Here is a 16,793-nt window from a genome sequence, read left to right as displayed (position 1 = left end):
CCTGCACGGGATGGTACGACCTTGGTACACGGCGTACACGGCTAAGTCAACAAACTGTGTGACGAACGTCACTAACGCGTTGGACCGACCGAGAGCACCGATACCGCGGCACGCTCTACCGTACTCTCTCGCTCGCACAGCTCCCCCCATAGCCACCGAAATTCCTCGGTACGCGTCGCACCGACGGAGAGCACCGATACCGCGGCTCGCTCTACCGCTCTCACTCTCTCCCGTTCGCTTGCTCCGACCATCTTCGGCATCGTTCGGTACGCGTCGACACCGACGGAGAGCACCGATACCGCAACTCGCTCTACCGCTCTCGTTTATTTATGATGTTCATATTCCCCAAATAAATATCATATTTAACTAATTTGTTTAAGCGACATGTTCCTTTTAAAGATTTAGCTCTCCAGTATAAATCCCTAAGACCTTTATTTATTATTCATTTCACAAAATAATTGCAAATATGAAAGTTTTTTACCTCTTCTTGAACATTCTAATTTCATAGCCCTAAACTGGGTACCTGAAAGTATTTCATTGAATTTGTGTAAAAGATTTTACTACTTCCTAAAAGATTCCGTGTGATATTTGATAGCATAAAAAACATTGTGCCGATACAGGGTTTCGATTTATTTACGAAACTAATCTGACCAGTTGTTGCATTCTTTGACACTAATTTTCAAGAAAATTGAAACTTCTGTATTTCACTTAAAGTGTAAGTAAATTCATATGTAAAAATTTACCAATTGCCAGAAAGTAATTGTTCGTGCGTATTAAAATTCTTACAATAGGCAGTAAAACTATTCACACTCCCATATAAATTATAAATATGTAGATGTTAATGAAAGCGGTGTATATATTCTCCCACATGTAGATTTGATAAACTATTTATGAAACTACATCTATTCTGAATTTATCTGTTACAAATATACAAATGTAAGGCAAGATATAAAAACGAATAAAACAAGAACATGTAAAAAGTAACATTAATAAAAATGTCCAGTAACGATGCATTTAGAATAAATTGTCTTGTAGTTAAGTGAAAAAATATATACTTTTCCGTTTCATGTTTCATGACTGTCATATTTATCCCTTAACCTTAAACTGAAGCATCGGATATTTTTATTCTCGGGAAATCATATAGATACACGTAATCTGAATGGAATATATAACACTTCATTTGTGCTAATAATACTCAGAATTCATGCTTTATCGGTAACGTCGGACATTGACACTAAAATGGTAACAGGGCTACGTAGCCCTATGAACGTGGGACAGAAAAAAGCATTGGATGATAGATCTATTTTATACCTAGTCGGTGGTACAACTGTCAAATTCGGACTATGGTAACAGGGCTACGTAGCCCTATGAACGTGGGACAGAAAAAAGCATTGGATGATAGGTCTATTTTATACCTAGTCGGTGGTACAACTAAAAATTCGGACTGACGGTAATCACAATATACATACTACATTACTACATTACACACATACTACATTATTTATGCTTCACTGCACACAAATTAAATATAAAAATTGAAACTATTACATTTTTAGACAAAATATTAACATAATTTGCAAGTATCTACCCCAAATAGCACATGACGTCTTGAAGACGTCCATTTTACAGCTATTGTAGGTCTAAGGCGTCTTTAAGACGTCTTCAAGATATTATTGGGCGTCTGGTGCTATCCGGGGCTATTAATGTTTACTTCGAATTAAAAATTAACTACAATATATACCAGATAAATAAATTGTAAAGCCTGTTTTTATTTATGTACATTTCGTCACAAACGAGGTTTAAAACGAAAGCCCATAAGATGAATGGCTATCCTGTATCTCGACTGTGGCTTTAAAAAACGTTGTCACTAGTTGTCCCTTCCAATTTCACCAATATCTATCTAAGAACGTAGAAACGAGTAAAAATAAATTGTGATTGGTCACTGTGTATTACATCTGATTGCATTGAACGCATGGAATTCTGCCAATAAATGAGTATCTTTAGTAGTTAAACGTTAAACCCATTTGACACCGTTAGGAAGGATTTTCTGTGGTTACTATTAAGATGTTAAATGATGTATGCTTACAATTTTAATTTATGTGATTAAGGCATGCAAAATTTAATAATCCACCCGATGCGGCACTATGTCGTTTCACAAAGACTCGTTAATTGGTTGTTTAAGTGTAACTCAAAACAGCATGGAATCAGTAATATTATGTCCACAAATATTGGTAATGAGGTGAAAAGGTTATGTTTTCCGGTACCTAATCGGGTAAGTTCAATCATTTTGCTGTTTCAATTACATGTTGATTGCGCGGCATAACCATAAAGAGAATTTCCTTTTAGCTTAGCAGAGAAGCGCAGAAAGAATTCAATTTAATACAGTCATTACTTTTGCAAAATGGCCCTTGTAGACTTTATTACTGTCCAAGGCTGGCCTGTACAAGGAATTTTAGCACAACTTCAAGATTGTCGAATAGAGACAAGTCAAATGACACCAAGAAATCTTCCAATGAACCGGATCAGAAACCTGAGAAAGATCCCAATTTGAATGCAGTGACAAGCAAATTATTATTTCTTAGCTTAGTTATCTTAATCTTAGGATTTATGTATTCGGTTAAACCTCAATCTTGGAAGGTTAGTCATTGTAAATGCATAATTATACATGATTCTCCCAAATTGTTCAGCCAATTTTATTGCAATTAAGTTTATCAGTTTCGTCCAGTCAAAGTACTCCGAGTAAATCCTCTTAAGGACGGAGTTGGAAAGCAGTCAATTAAATTATAGTAATTTTCAGATACCCTACAATTCAGTATTGCAAGTGCCAAGGCAAATGCAAAAGTTTTACCATGAAGAACTGCTACAGAAATAACCTTAACTGGTTGGGACTCAAATACTTGTACATGACAAGGGAACACAATGAATCCGGATACGCCAATTTTAATAAAAGTTAAATGGGAGATAGTTCTCCAAAAAATATTTGACACATATTTTCTTTATCAGCCATTGTCCATTTTAAGGAGATGATAATAGCCTTCAAAGTTGAGAGATGAAAATATATGTTTTGGAATGTCTCGGAAGTTAATGGGAATAAGAAAAAGGTTTTAAAACTCCCTTTAGTTTCCAGGATGTTCCAAAAACTATATATTCTGATCCCTCAACTTTGAGAGCTGTTATCACTACCTTACATGGATAATGGCCTGTAAAAAAAATATGTTTCAAATATTTTCTAGAGAACTATCTCCCAAGATTCATTCAAATCGGCATGTGAAGGTTTGGTATGTTCCCTAGTGAGTTATTTAAAGTCGAAAAATGAAATTTGAACTTTTCCCTACTTTTAACTTGTAGCTTCATATGTGTAGAACACAAAAAGAAAGAACTTGGGAACCCTACTTAGATATTTTTTCTTCAGCGTGAACAGTGTTACCTTAGGTTCATTGAACAATTTGGGAATAGACTGTAATATTAATTTAATATGTGGTAAACTCATATAACTAATATTTATTAATACAAATTAGCAGAAATTGGATTGGAATGATGTTGTAAATGACCTACTTTTAAAAGGAGAAGTGAAAGAAATTCAAGTTTCCGGTGTCTTAGTAACTATAATACTTCATCCTGGTGCTATTTATAAAGGACATAGGCTAAACACTGATTATATTAATATGATAGATCCTAGGCTTGCTGATACTATTGAAGACAAAATCAGAGAATTGGAAAAGAGAATTGGTATTTCAGCAGGTATAACAGAGCAAAGGCAGTTAACACTCTGCCGGCCGCTGTCACGCTGGCGTGACTTTTGCTCGCCAACGTTTATCGGCCGGGGTCACGTACGCGTCAACGTATCGCCGGCGGCAGCATAAAGGCGATGCGAGAAATAAGCGGCCGGCAAAGTGTTAACATGAATATATGTATATTTGTTTAATTGTATACTGAAACTATATTGTAACTGTTTAGAAAATGGAATACCAATTAGATACGTTCGACAGGAAACTCAGAGCTCTATTATAAATCTGCTCTTTTTTGGAGCAGTAGCCTATTTTCTGGTACATATATTTCGTACTCAAAAAGTTCGAAATGTAATGGAATTTATCCAGCAGAAAACAAGAGCGAAATATACGTTAGTGGAGCCATTTTCTGGTAAGGGTGTGCGTTTTGAAGATGTAGCTGGATTAAAGGAAGCTAAGACAGAAGTTATGGAATTTGTTGATTATCTCAAGCATCCTGAACGGTATAAGAAACTTGGAGCTAAGGTACCTAAAGGTACAAAGAAATGTTAATATTCTTTTATATAATCGTGCCAACTTTCATTAATTCAAGTTCCTTTCAGGAGCTCTACTCTTAGGGCCACCAGGATGCGGCAAAACTCTTTTAGCTAAAGCTGTAGCAACAGAATCAAATGTTCCATTTTTATCAATGAATGGATCTGAATTTATTGAAATGTTGGGAGGTTTGGGCGCTGCACGCGTAAGAGATTTATTTGCAGCGGCAAGAAAGAGGTTTTACTACGTTTTTTATTTTGCATATAAAAACATAAAGATATTTTTGAATGAATTGTTATATTATCTACTTCGACAGAGCTCCCAGTATTATATACATAGATGAAATAGATGCAGTAGGTAAAAAACGATCGCAAGGTGTTGAATTTAGTAATAATGAATCCGAAGGAACGTTAAATCAACTCTTAGTGGAAATGGATGGAATGACAACCGCAGAAGATGTTATTATATTAGCATCAACGAATAGAGCAGATGTTTTAGATAAAGCCTTACTGAGACCCGGTAGATTTGACAGGCACATTTTAATTGATCTTCCTACCATGGAGGAAAGAAAACAAATATTTGAGTATCACTTGAAATCATTGTCTCTAGAAGGCAAACCACAACAATATTCTGGATACTTATCATACCTTACTCCTGGTTTCAGTGGTATTGTATGAGATTGTTATTATTAGATTTCTATGTCATTCTTTCTTTATTCTTTTCATTCTCGCTTATTAAATAATATTGCTTTAGGCGCAGATATTGCAAATGTTTGTAATGAGTCTGCGTTACATGCAGCAAGGGATAAGAAAACTTCAATCAGTGGCGATGATCTTTTGTATGCAATCGATAGAACGATAGGTGGTACGAGTAAAAAATCTAACACGCTAACACCTACTACGAAAAAGGTAGTTGCGTATCACGAGGCTGGACACGCTTTAGTAGGTTGGTTATTGGAACACACCGATGCTCTGCTAAAAGTCACGATAGTACCAAGAACAAATTTGAGTTTGGGTTTTGCACAGTATACCCCCTCAGATCAGAAGCTTCACACTAAAGAACAACTTTTTGAAAAGATATGTATGATGTTGGGCGGCAGAGTCGCGGAAAGCCTGACATTTAATAAAATTTCAACCGGAGCAGAAAATGATTTGAAAAAAGTAACGAAAATAACCTACGCTCAAGTCCAACAATTCGGTATGAGTCCATCTGTAGGTTTAATTTCGTTTGATGAGGAAGCAACAAGCACGGTAATATTAGAACGCATTTGCCGTATCTCTGTGTGTCTTATTACAAGGCCTGGTGATCATCTGAAAATTAAAAAACAGAACTTCCGCGATCTTTGTTGGTTACATACAGAGGTTTGATGTGTATCCTTAATTTTTTAAATATTGAGTAAGCAAGTGTTGAATCATAGAAAATGAGAAATTATTATTTATTCTCATATATACAAAAGATATCATAATAGAAGCAATTGGTAAATTTCATTTTTGTTTTCTAGTATTTTCGTCTGTATACGATTTAACGATAGCATAAGTGATCAGATCATATATTACAATTTTTTTGTGATTGCCAGGTCTAGCAGTAACACGATTTATTTAGAGATATCGTACGTTAATATTAATATATCCAATAGCTTGTTATTTTCTTACAGAAAACTAAAAAGATATACAGTAAGAAAATGGCAAATTTAATGGACGCTGAAGTACGAAGAATAACTACAAAAGCATACAAAGCAACAGAGAAATTACTAATGGATAACAAAGATAAGTTACAATTGGTACGTACGACCATGGCGTTTTGTTATCTGTTATGTAAACTTTTTACAACAAATTTTCCGTTCTGGCTATTGACAATTCTTCACTATTAACACAAAATGCCAGCGTATTGATTAATTCTGTTTATTCAATAAAAGTATTCGCCTTATTGTATAGTATAAATGTTTTGTTTTGCTGTGAATCATTTATGGCTCATACGGCGTGAACGGAAAATCAGATGAAAAGGTTGGGTACGGAACGTGTTAGTGGTAGTTAAATTAGTACAGTAATAAAAAGTAGCTATATACTTACGAATTTTATATTATTATTTTATATTATTAGGTTCTTTCTTGTTTGATTTGTGAGAAAGTTGTAATGGTACATTATAGTTTTAAAGCTTTTTGAGAAAATAATACATGTAACATATCTATTAAGTATCTCTGTTAATTTCTTCTTCTAAACATCCATAGCTAGCGGAAGAGCTTCTGAAAAAAGAAACTTTGACATACGATGATGTGGAAAAATTACTTGGGCCTCCACCATACGGGAAAAAACGACTTGTGGAGCCAGCCGAATTTATCGCAGACGTTGACCCAAACACGCCTGAACCGACGACAGTGTAACGTATTTAAACAGATATTTGTACCATATGAATCAATAAAAGAGGAAATGGTTTTAACGTAGGTTTCATTGTATTATTTTTTCCCGTCATAATAATTTCTGAAACAGTATTCAATGATTATTTTTTACCATGACGTAATAAAACGAAAGGTTTCCAATTTTATTCGAAGGTTCAATAACAACAAAAACTATTATTCCACTGTGATACAACAAAGAGGAATTTTTTCTTGCTACTTAGAGCTCTTTATAGAAAGAAAGTAGAAATATGTTTTTATACACGCTGCATATATTTATGCATTATTCTATATTGTGTGAAAGACAAACTGTATTGTAACTTGAACATGTGTTTACGAGATTGCAAACATATACGTAAAGAGATGAATTATTAAATGAACAAATAAAAGGAACATTCTTTCTTGTTTGTACTGTATCATTCTTTACATAACACACTAAAAGCACTTTTGTACAGTACACAACTTTCAGTTCTTTGTGTGAGAATGCAATTCGGCTCAACAATGAGCTAACAATTCTTTAAAAATAATGTAAAAAATAATACTAGTAATAACTATAGCTACAACAGAAAAATAAAACATTTCTTTTTCAGTTCTACATATCTACTTATAATCACTAGAAAAGTTATTAAAATAAAAAAACAGTAACTTAGAAGCAGGAACAGTTGTCACTGATTCATGTCAATGAAGATGATTGTTTTTGATTTCTACATTCCAGAAATCCATGCAACGCTTAAAATTTTTACCCAGCCAGTACACTTTCCCACATTTTTCGCATATATAAAAACATTGCTCAATTTTCAGGATGTGATCCGATACATCGTCAATTTGAATTTCAGCACCATATTTGGTTTTGCAAGTCATTATATCTATGGAATTGGTGTTTAAAGTCCATTTTCGCTGTGCATTATATTCATGATTGAAAGTACGGTAATTTGTTGCATACAAATCATTCCTACTATTCGACTGATATTGAATATTATTTACCGTCCTGAAGCGTCTAATTATAAAAATTCATTAACAATCATTATGGCGATTAAAATTAAATAAAAATTGTATAACAAACCTGGTCATAAGTCCAACCATTATTATCTTGGGAACTCTAGCGAATTCATTGCAATTGCAAAATTTGCACCGGGTAAAAATGTCCATTGGTGTAACGGAAACACGGAAATGATTCAGTACGTTTTGTAATTGTATATCAGACGTATCACCTAATACGAAAAAGCAGCGTTCAGGTGGTAAACATCGTGAAAACTGTGTAACAAAGTTAAGTGATTAATTATCTTTATATACAATTGAATATCAAATCCATTAGGTTACTAGAGAACATATGCATAAATCTCACCCTTAGATAGTCTTTATTTTGTGTCAAAAATACTCTATTTTCATTGTTTGCTACTTTGACACTATCTTCGATCGATACACAAACACAGTCGCAACCACACGATCGTAATTTACGCAATAAACCAATTAACTTCGGGTCACATGCTGCACGCCACCCGCAGATTGGTGTTGTATTCAGATTAATTTCTCCTGGTTGATTTGTTTGCATTTTTTTGACATGACTTGAGTTAAAAGTCTCAGAATTTTTTTTCCTATTAGAGTTTGACAATCCCATTACAGGTACACTAGGCTGTAATACAATGAATACAATGAACACATACTGTGATTCGTATTAAGAGTACATAATTACTATTAAAATTATTAATGTTAGGTAATCTTTATTGCCTATTTAAGGAAGAAATAAATTATATATTTAAATTAAGTATTAAGAAAACTTATCAGTAGTGTATTGAAATTAGGTATGCGTTTCGTTAATGTACCCAGTTTTAGATATCACTGCTTTAAATACTGAGTAAATAATTAATAAGTAAACTTGAGTCGGAATCGTTTATTGTATTAAAACTTGCCTTGTTTGTCGGTTTATTTCTACTGTTTTTTGGTGTCCAGTTTCTAATGTGCTGTAGTTCCATACAAATGTTGAAAAATGGTATACCAATTTGTTCACATTGAGTTTTCAAAACCTCATATATTTCCAATAAACAATATGCATCTAGCGCTGTAGTAACATAATTAAGTTATTATTATGCTTGTTTTTATTGCACATTGAAGATTTATTTAAAAGAAAAAACATGAAATATTAACCAGCATATATGATTTGGCTCTCTCTTAAGGGCCGTTGCTCCCAATTGGAAAACTGGTCCGACTTATCTAATTCTCGACCAAAGCAAAGCTCCACGAGTTTGCTCAAATTTTTTTTAACAAGTGGATTTTCATCCTCGTGTGGAAATACAAAATTATACTCGTCCACTAACTTTTTCCACAAGTTAACTATATCTATATATCCTTGTCCCTGTGTTTTTATGTTGGATAAAATTGGTATGCTGTCACGTATCACCGTTACATCGTGAGCTATACCGAATCCTGTATCACATAATTTTATAATGAAATTTAAAATTAACTTAATTTTCTCTTTCAATTCAATATTCAAACATTATTAATTAAGCGACATTTACCGAGCTTTAATATGTCAGTGTTGTCAAAGAGGGTTAAGGCTAGCTCAGACCACAATCCCTTCACATTATTTGCCATGGTAGTTACATCTAAGATGTAAACATAATTTGCGGTGGCTATTTGTATCAAAGCTATATCAGTCTGTTTTATACCTAACAATTAATAAAAAATTTGAATTTATTGTTTTTGTTATGAAATGCTTAAATTGTAAAATTACATGTTAATTAAGAATACCACCAAAACTAGGTTTCCATTCGCAATCGATGGCAACAATGTGGACATTCTTTAATCCATTATCAAGAAATTGTTCAAATTTATGTGGAGTATCCACTAATTTAATACAGTTTCTTGACATGTTCAATTCATGATAATTTTTTTTCAAACTAATTTCTTCTTTACTAGTGGAAGCTCCATCGTTTATTCCTACATAGATAAATTTTATGAGCATGACACAATTGGAAAAGACACATTGAAGTATGAATGTACATTATTACCTTCAGCTTCGTACGAAATTGCCCATGGCCACTGTTCTTTAGGTATGTTGAATTCTCTACACCAATATAATCCTTCTGTAGCATCTCTGACATTAATTAACAATCTTATCAAGTTGAGTTGTAAGTTTCGATCATTTCCAACCGCTTCTTGTACCATTTCTCTCCAGCTTTCAAGACCTTAATTATAAAATAATAATTAATGTTTCATTTACACTCTTTAAACACTATTTTATTCCATAAGAAATATACGTACTTAAAGTACAATCCATATAACGTTTATGCACAAGAAAATGCAGAGCACCTTCATTTCGTTTTTTGTTTACATTGCCACAAATGTTAGGTGGCAGATTGTACAATTTAACAAAACGTGCTATAAGTTTACTCATCGGTTTTACATCTATGGTAGAAATTTTTATATCTGGTATATTCGATGCTCTGTAATAAATTCAAAATATTATTCAACTTAGTTATTCTTATTGAATAAGAGAAACTTACTCAATGATTTTATATAGTTCTTCGTGCATATTATTATCTGATGCAACTAAATTATCCAAATACTGGATTAAAGATTTTTGAATTTCTGGTTCATCAGCTAAAAATTGCTCAACAATTGATAGCTTATTTTGTAAAATAAGTGGTATCAACAAAACCTCCAGTTTTTGGAAGTGCTTTTGTAATTGAAGCATAACTGCAAACTGTGCTGCTTCTTTGTACATATTTTCCTGAATCATATTCTGAGAGAACATAAATAAATATCACACAACTATTTAGATACAATTTATTAAATCATGTACTTCATGGCTATACCTCAATCAAATGAATAAATACTTCTTTGTCTTCTAGAAACCCATATGTATTAGCAACCGTTTTAATGAAAGTCATATTACGTTGCCTAACAATCAATCTGAATGCAGCTATTTTCAAATCTGTGACTAAAAAGTGCTTGACTTTGTCACTTTGTGGTTTTAACCACCTTGAAAATTCTTCAATAACTGTAACATAATAACAAATTATTATATTAATTAGTTTCATAATAAAATTCTTCTTATATTTCACAAACCTAACAACAACTGCAATAAATAACAACATTTACATTCTCCAATGCAAATTCATATAAATATTTTCATAAAACACGTACTCGTTAATGTTAACGATGAGTCTTGTTTCATATGCATAAAGCCTGGGGTATTTACCATAATTCGTAATGTACTCAAATATGGATTTGGTGCACTTTCAAAATAATCTGTTAGTGTTTTCCTTAAACTATCACATTCTTTCCCTGTAAGAAAAATAAGTACAGAAGGTAGAAAGCAAAAAATATGTAATTATAACACTAGTATCGTTTAACATATAAAATATTCCATGCAACAGTATCTACAATTTTTGAACTACTTAGTTTGAAAGAAAAAGGTGACACACAGCACTACCTAATCTTTAGCCGCAAAAAATTACCTACTAATTTATTTAAAAAATTAATACTATATATAAATTTTTCCTGTCAACTTATTCTGAATAGTTAAAAAAATCCTGGATGCTGTCACGATGAATATTGTGTATCATACTTACACAATTGCCATATGTGATTAAGTGAATTAATCCATTCTTTCGTAGCGGCGTCAATAGAAGAAAAATACTGTAAATCGTCGTCTTCGGCATCATTCTTTACAATTCGTAATACGGAACTTTCAACTTCACTTTCCATCATTTGTGTGACAGTATATCTATAACGCTAAATATCGTATGCAGCTATTACACAAGTGTCGGTTGGCGGTTAGAAAACTAAATCCTGAATAAGTTTGCTTCGACCTCCGACAGCTTTATACGCGAAAATTCAGTGCAGATGTGTGTTGTCACGATCCGAAGACAGTTGAAAGTGGTTGAAAACAGTTGAAAGGGTCAAAAGTGTTGAAAGAATTGTATTCGGCGAAACGTTTCATAGAAAAGGGAAAAAACCCATCGGTCAGTATTTCTGTAGCAAGTCATAAAATAGTAACATCTAAATTCCCTATAAATTTCACTTTATGACACGCATGTGTAGAGATGGCGTGAACTGCTACTTGTGAATCACTCGTGATTCGTCACGTTCGTTCCCAACCGTTTTGTAATTTGATTATTTGTATGCAATTCTTTAAGAAATAACAATTCTTTCTGAAATTGTCACATGTTTCTATATAGATGAAACTGTGCGTTCGATGTGGTAAGAGACCCCGTGATGTGAAAAAGTGAGGTCATAGCACCCCAGGAGCATGCGTAAAAGACCCCGTATTGTTAGGAAGTGGGGTCACAGAACCCCCGGTGGAGGCGCCAGAGATCCCTATGTTGGAACGTGGGGTCACAGAACCCCTGCAGGAGGGCCAGAGACCCCGTGTGGTGAGATCGTGGGGTCATATAGGATTGTGCAATATTTATGCAGTTATATTTAAGATAACATTCGATTTAACATTTATTTCAGTACTTGAAAAAAATTTACTAAGTGGTAGGAGGTCTTTCCCTTACGCTACTTTTTTCCCCAATGGAAGCCGAGTTTGCTCGGGGTGTACTTGACACAACAGAATATTAAATTATGATTATTACATGTATGTATTTTCTCTATTTCGTCTGCATAAACGTTTTTTGTAAACTATGATGAATAAACAAAGTTCAGATTAATGAAAAATGAAATAAAATTATTGTGGCAGTTTCTATGATGCCATGCCGAAGTTAATCGTTTTGGAACGCATGGCGGAGAGAATGTTTTGTTTGAGATAACACTGTTTATTTTTGTGAATGTGACATATGAATTGTGATGACGCGTGGTAAGCAGCTTATATTTTGCGAATTTAAATCGATTTATGGTGACATCGAATATAATTCTTTTAATGAGTATTCTGGCAACATAGGTGCAGTATTCCTTAACAGCTTGAAAAATGATGAAACAGAAATTGCCGGAGAATTGGATTGTCGTAAATTCGAAGACATATCCGCATAGAGTATATTATTTCAATGTTAAAACAAACGAGTCGTCTTGGGAGGTACCGACGGCAAATCAGCCCGAAAAGGTATTTCAGAATTTTCTAATTATTACCATTGTATCGTAAACATTTGTTATTTATGATTCTTCTACGTGTTATAACCTCTACAAAATTAATTTTTCGGATATCCGTTATCTAGGTCGCCAAGGAATCAGGTGGACTTCGTAAGAAGCGTAAAAAACATGAGCCTTCTACACCTGAAAGCAATATATCAGAATACAATGAAATTAGTAAGCGAAAGAAACTTGTTGCTAAAAGATCTCTTAGACATTCGATGGAGAAAAACACCGAAGAAAGAGAAACTCCTCAGATGCAAGCTATTCGTGAGAAGATGCTTAAAAAGAAAGAGAAGGAAAGCACATCTAAAGCACAAAGTCACAAATCATTGAAAGATTCTATGAAATCATTACCTTTGAAAAATAAAACTATGACTCCATCACCATCTAAGTCTGAAAGTGATGAAGGTGTGAAAACAACTTATACGCCGCAAATGCAAGTAATTCTTCAAAAAATACAAGAAAAAGCAAAAAGTGTGCCTAGAGTGAAAAAGAATCAAGAAATTAAGAACAATAATAATAAGAATCAACAAGAAACAGTCAAATCACAAAGATCAAGAAACAAAGGTATATACAATCATTAAAAAATTGTATAAATATTTTCTAGGGAAGAAAGATAAATAACAAAATTATGCATTTTTTATGATATTGGTATTGGATGCTACTTGCGAAGCAAAAATATTATGTTCATATTTTTTTTTCAAATTACAGAGAAAACTGGAACACGAAGAAAAATAAGTGATCAGAGTTTGATTGAAGGTACATCCACAAAGCGAGGTCGAAAGTCTTTCAAGAAAAATATTGGAAAAGAACGTATGGAGGAATTAAGGAAAAGCTTAACTCTTCAAAACAGTACTGTTGAGAGTTCTGATAGTACTGCCAATACACCACCAGAGAGCCCTAGTTCAGTTGATAAACAAGGTAATACTTTTCTATTGTGTGTTTATCGCTATATGAAGTAGTATCATATTTTTAACATTACAATCCTAGTAGGGAAATTACCGAGTATTTATAAAAATGCAGAAGTTAGATTGGTACGTTTGAGGAGCAGACTGTCAACTAACAAGATTGAAGTTACTAAAGCTTCTATAAATAAGAAACCAGAAAAATTGTCTAGGGAATCTGTAACAACAGTCAATGAGTTAGTGAAACGATCCAATGAAGATTCTTTTTATGAAGAGATGGATTGGGAACCATTAGAAGATGAAAAAATTACATTCGAAGTAATGTCATATTCTTTAACAAACATAATGAAATGTTTATTAAAATATTCATTGTAAACACATGTAAGTAATAACTCATCTTGTACTTTTACATTACATAGGTCCAGGCTGTTAGAACACAACTTTGCACAGAACACAATACACATGTATCATGCAGTGCTCCAAGTAACAGTTTAAGTTGTCCACCACTATCAGAACAACCAGAGAAAAGGCAGTTGTACATTGTTGTTGACACAAATGTGTTTTTGTCAAATATTGATGCTATTGAACTAGCAAAAGAAACTACCTTCAAAACATTTGATCGGATATTACTTGTAATACCATGGACTGTTATACGTGTAAGTAATACATTAATGACAGGTAACATGTATTCCATAAGAATCTATAAAAATGATTGTTTTCTTAACAGGAACTTGATTATATTAAAGATGACAACAGCAAAACGAAACCAGCATCGTTGTGTGCGAATGCGAGGAAAGCTATCAATTATATTAATAAATTGTTTTCTGCTAAACATCCACGTGTTATCGGCCAGACGCGAGAGGACGCCTTAAGGAATAAAGAAAAATTCTCTATTGATTGTCCAGATGATGAGATTCTTCAGACCTGTTTGCAAATTCGTGAATTGGAAAAGTCTGTGGTAAGTTTTCTGTTTGTATGAAATTTCAGTTTACTATAATTTCAATTTTAATACTTTTTAATGTAGGTATTAATATCATATGACACTAATCTCCGCAATAAAGCAATGATTTACGATATTGCGACGCTTGGAAGGAATGATGTTGAGTTTAGACACTGGTTCGATTTTAAGTCAAGAATACCATATATCAAATGAAGTTTTTGATGATACAAAGAGCATTATGAGAGATTTTTTGACAGTGGCAAGTATATCAAGTATATCAATAAGATGTAATTTGTGATGTGAAAAGAAAAATACTCTGTCATTTACAGAAAATTCTGTTACAGATAGTCAGCAAAGAAATGCATGAATTGTATGGACAATCTTGGGAGAAACACGTTATCATTAGACCACCATGGACGACTGTAACTGTTTTACAGTGTGCTATAAAACATTGGATAGCTGCTGTCAGCGAGTCGTTCTCAAGGAAAGCAGAAACTATTTTAAAGGAATTGCTACAAATATTTAAAACCACGTGTGGTAATTTCGTTAACTTTGTTGGTGCAATAGTAACAAAATAATATCGTTTAGAATAAAAGATTTGTCTAATGTATAAATATTTTTATAGGTGAGAGAACATTAAAAGAAGTCAGTTGCATCTTGAATAAGTGCAGCGATTTGATTCAATTGATTAACATAAGTAAACATCCGGATTTGATGCTACGTGTCTCCCAGAAGATCGATGTAATTAATCTAACAAAAAAACATTTAACTGCAGTCGCATTTAGCTAATTCCTAATGGTATTTACAGTGTTATTTTTTGTTCAGGAATTGAAACAAACATGCCGTAACTTTGAAACTCAACTAAACAATAAAAAATTACATGACGCGATCGGAGTTGAGAATGATGTTGCGGAGCGAGAGCGTAGAGCGCAGAAAGCTTTCCAGTATTTCGAAACAGCATACATTTTTGCTCGTGATATGTGGCAAGTTTTGAAACAATTACATACTGCAGTTATATATTAAGAGGAATTTGTACAAAGAAAGTAAGGTTGGGTCATTGAAAGAGAGTGAGTGGATTTTCCGTCTTCCTTAGATTGTCGCCTGTTCAGTTGCTCGCCACGTCGCGCTTGCCAGCGGCAGTCCCCTTCTAATTACAATCGTCAAAGATGACGCTCGCTACTCACAATCACAGTACGTTCCATCAATAGTGAAATGTGATATGTTTTCGTAATCACTTATTATCACATTTTCTATGAACATGAATGAATACTTTTTGTCATTGTTCTATTGCCGTGTTGGAAATTAAATGAACATTTCAAACACAATTTACGTAGACGTATTTTGCGATGGTTTATTCGTGTGTTTCTTTGTAACATGAAAATATTACTCTTTTTCAATCAGTAACAAGACAAAACTGATTAAGAGATAGTTTCCATACCAATGTGAGCGAAGATCAAAGAGCGCGACCTTTCGTCTAGAGATGAACGCAATTGTGTCGCTAGGCACAAACTCAAGAGGGAAATGATGAATCCCGTGGAGATACGCAGAATGGCTGGATCCGCTATAAATTACTCACTGACTTTCGATGGTCAAACCTTGGTTAATACAGTTTCGTTTATGTATATTTTCTGCGTATTTTTCAGTGGTTTGGCAGCTGATGCAGTAAAGATGCCGTGCAGTTTTCATTACAGTATTCCAAATCCACTTCCATCTTCGGATTACGTAAAACAAATACAACCAGAACTTGCAGCAAATGTGAATAGATTATTGCAAAGTTTGGGCGCGTAAGTAACTGAAATTGAGAATATTAAAAATATTCAATTACTATGTGTTACCATGACAATGTTCTATTGCAGCGTTCTAGAGCAAGCTAAAGATTCTAGTATCGACTATCGAACGTTAAACAGTCTGTATCAAGCACTGGTAACGTTCCTGCCTGAGACGATGACGACAATGAAGATACCAGACGACGACTTGACGCCCCTAGACGTGCACTGTTGCGTGAAACAGAAAGAAGACGTATTGAAAACAGGTTTACGTCAGTTACAGGAACTTAGTACGCATTTCTGTAGACTAGCAAGCTGTAGATGTACATAAAAACTGTGTGTATAAAAACGATGGGAGTTCCATTGAAGCTGATCATACGTTACCAATTGTATCTATAGTCTTTCTGTTAAATAACACTAACATCGCGTATGTATGTACAGTGTAATTTACTA

General features: G+C 33.6%; 3 protein-coding genes across 3 annotated transcripts; 2 read left to right on the top strand and 1 right to left on the bottom strand.

Annotated features, from left to right (window-relative positions):
• The first annotated feature begins 2,075 nt into the window (after positions 1 to 2,075).
• Positions 2,076 to 6,660, top strand: LOC107186482 (paraplegin). Its single transcript, XM_015574345.1, has 9 exons — positions 2,076 to 2,272; positions 2,347 to 2,637; positions 3,522 to 3,741; positions 3,958 to 4,263; positions 4,331 to 4,499; positions 4,579 to 4,928; positions 5,016 to 5,512; positions 5,917 to 6,042; positions 6,490 to 6,660. The coding sequence occupies exons 1-9, from the start codon at positions 2,111 to 2,113 to the stop codon at positions 6,640 to 6,642; spliced, it is 2,274 nt and encodes a 757-aa protein (XP_015429831.1). The 5' UTR covers positions 2,076 to 2,110; the 3' UTR covers positions 6,643 to 6,660.
• A 672-nt stretch (positions 6,661 to 7,332) lies between these two features.
• LOC107186481 (exonuclease mut-7 homolog) lies at positions 7,333 to 11,609 on the bottom strand. The gene is made up of 13 exons (XM_015574343.1): positions 11,229 to 11,609; positions 10,801 to 10,941; positions 10,470 to 10,654; positions 10,158 to 10,396; positions 9,916 to 10,097; positions 9,663 to 9,839; positions 9,406 to 9,591; positions 9,171 to 9,320; positions 8,800 to 9,078; positions 8,565 to 8,713; positions 8,000 to 8,287; positions 7,718 to 7,908; positions 7,333 to 7,651 (listed from the first exon to the last, which is right to left on the bottom strand). Exons 1-13 carry the CDS (start codon positions 11,365 to 11,367, stop codon positions 7,333 to 7,335), a joined length of 2,625 nt encoding a protein of 874 aa, XP_015429829.1. The 5' UTR covers positions 11,368 to 11,609.
• A 1,303-nt stretch (positions 11,610 to 12,912) lies between these two features.
• LOC107186502 (transcriptional protein SWT1) lies at positions 12,913 to 16,771 on the top strand. The gene is given in 12 exon segments (XM_015574375.1): positions 12,913 to 13,296; positions 13,441 to 13,650; positions 13,720 to 13,952; positions 14,054 to 14,290; positions 14,362 to 14,592; positions 14,659 to 14,735; positions 14,737 to 14,833; positions 14,919 to 15,111; positions 15,200 to 15,315; positions 15,400 to 15,557; positions 16,218 to 16,358; positions 16,431 to 16,771. Coding segments are annotated over 12 exon segments (2,283 nt in total). The 5' UTR covers positions 12,913 to 12,947; the 3' UTR covers positions 16,672 to 16,771.
• The last annotated feature ends 22 nt before the right edge of the window (positions 16,772 to 16,793 follow it).

Source organism: Dufourea novaeangliae, unplaced genomic scaffold (assembly GCF_001272555.1).
Source record: "Dufourea novaeangliae isolate 0120121106 unplaced genomic scaffold, ASM127255v1 scaffold65, whole genome shotgun sequence".
Lineage (NCBI taxonomy): Eukaryota > Metazoa > Arthropoda > Insecta > Hymenoptera > Halictidae > Dufourea > Dufourea novaeangliae.
Note: the sequence above shows the minus strand (reverse complement) of the source record. Positions and strands in the feature narration are given on the sequence as shown.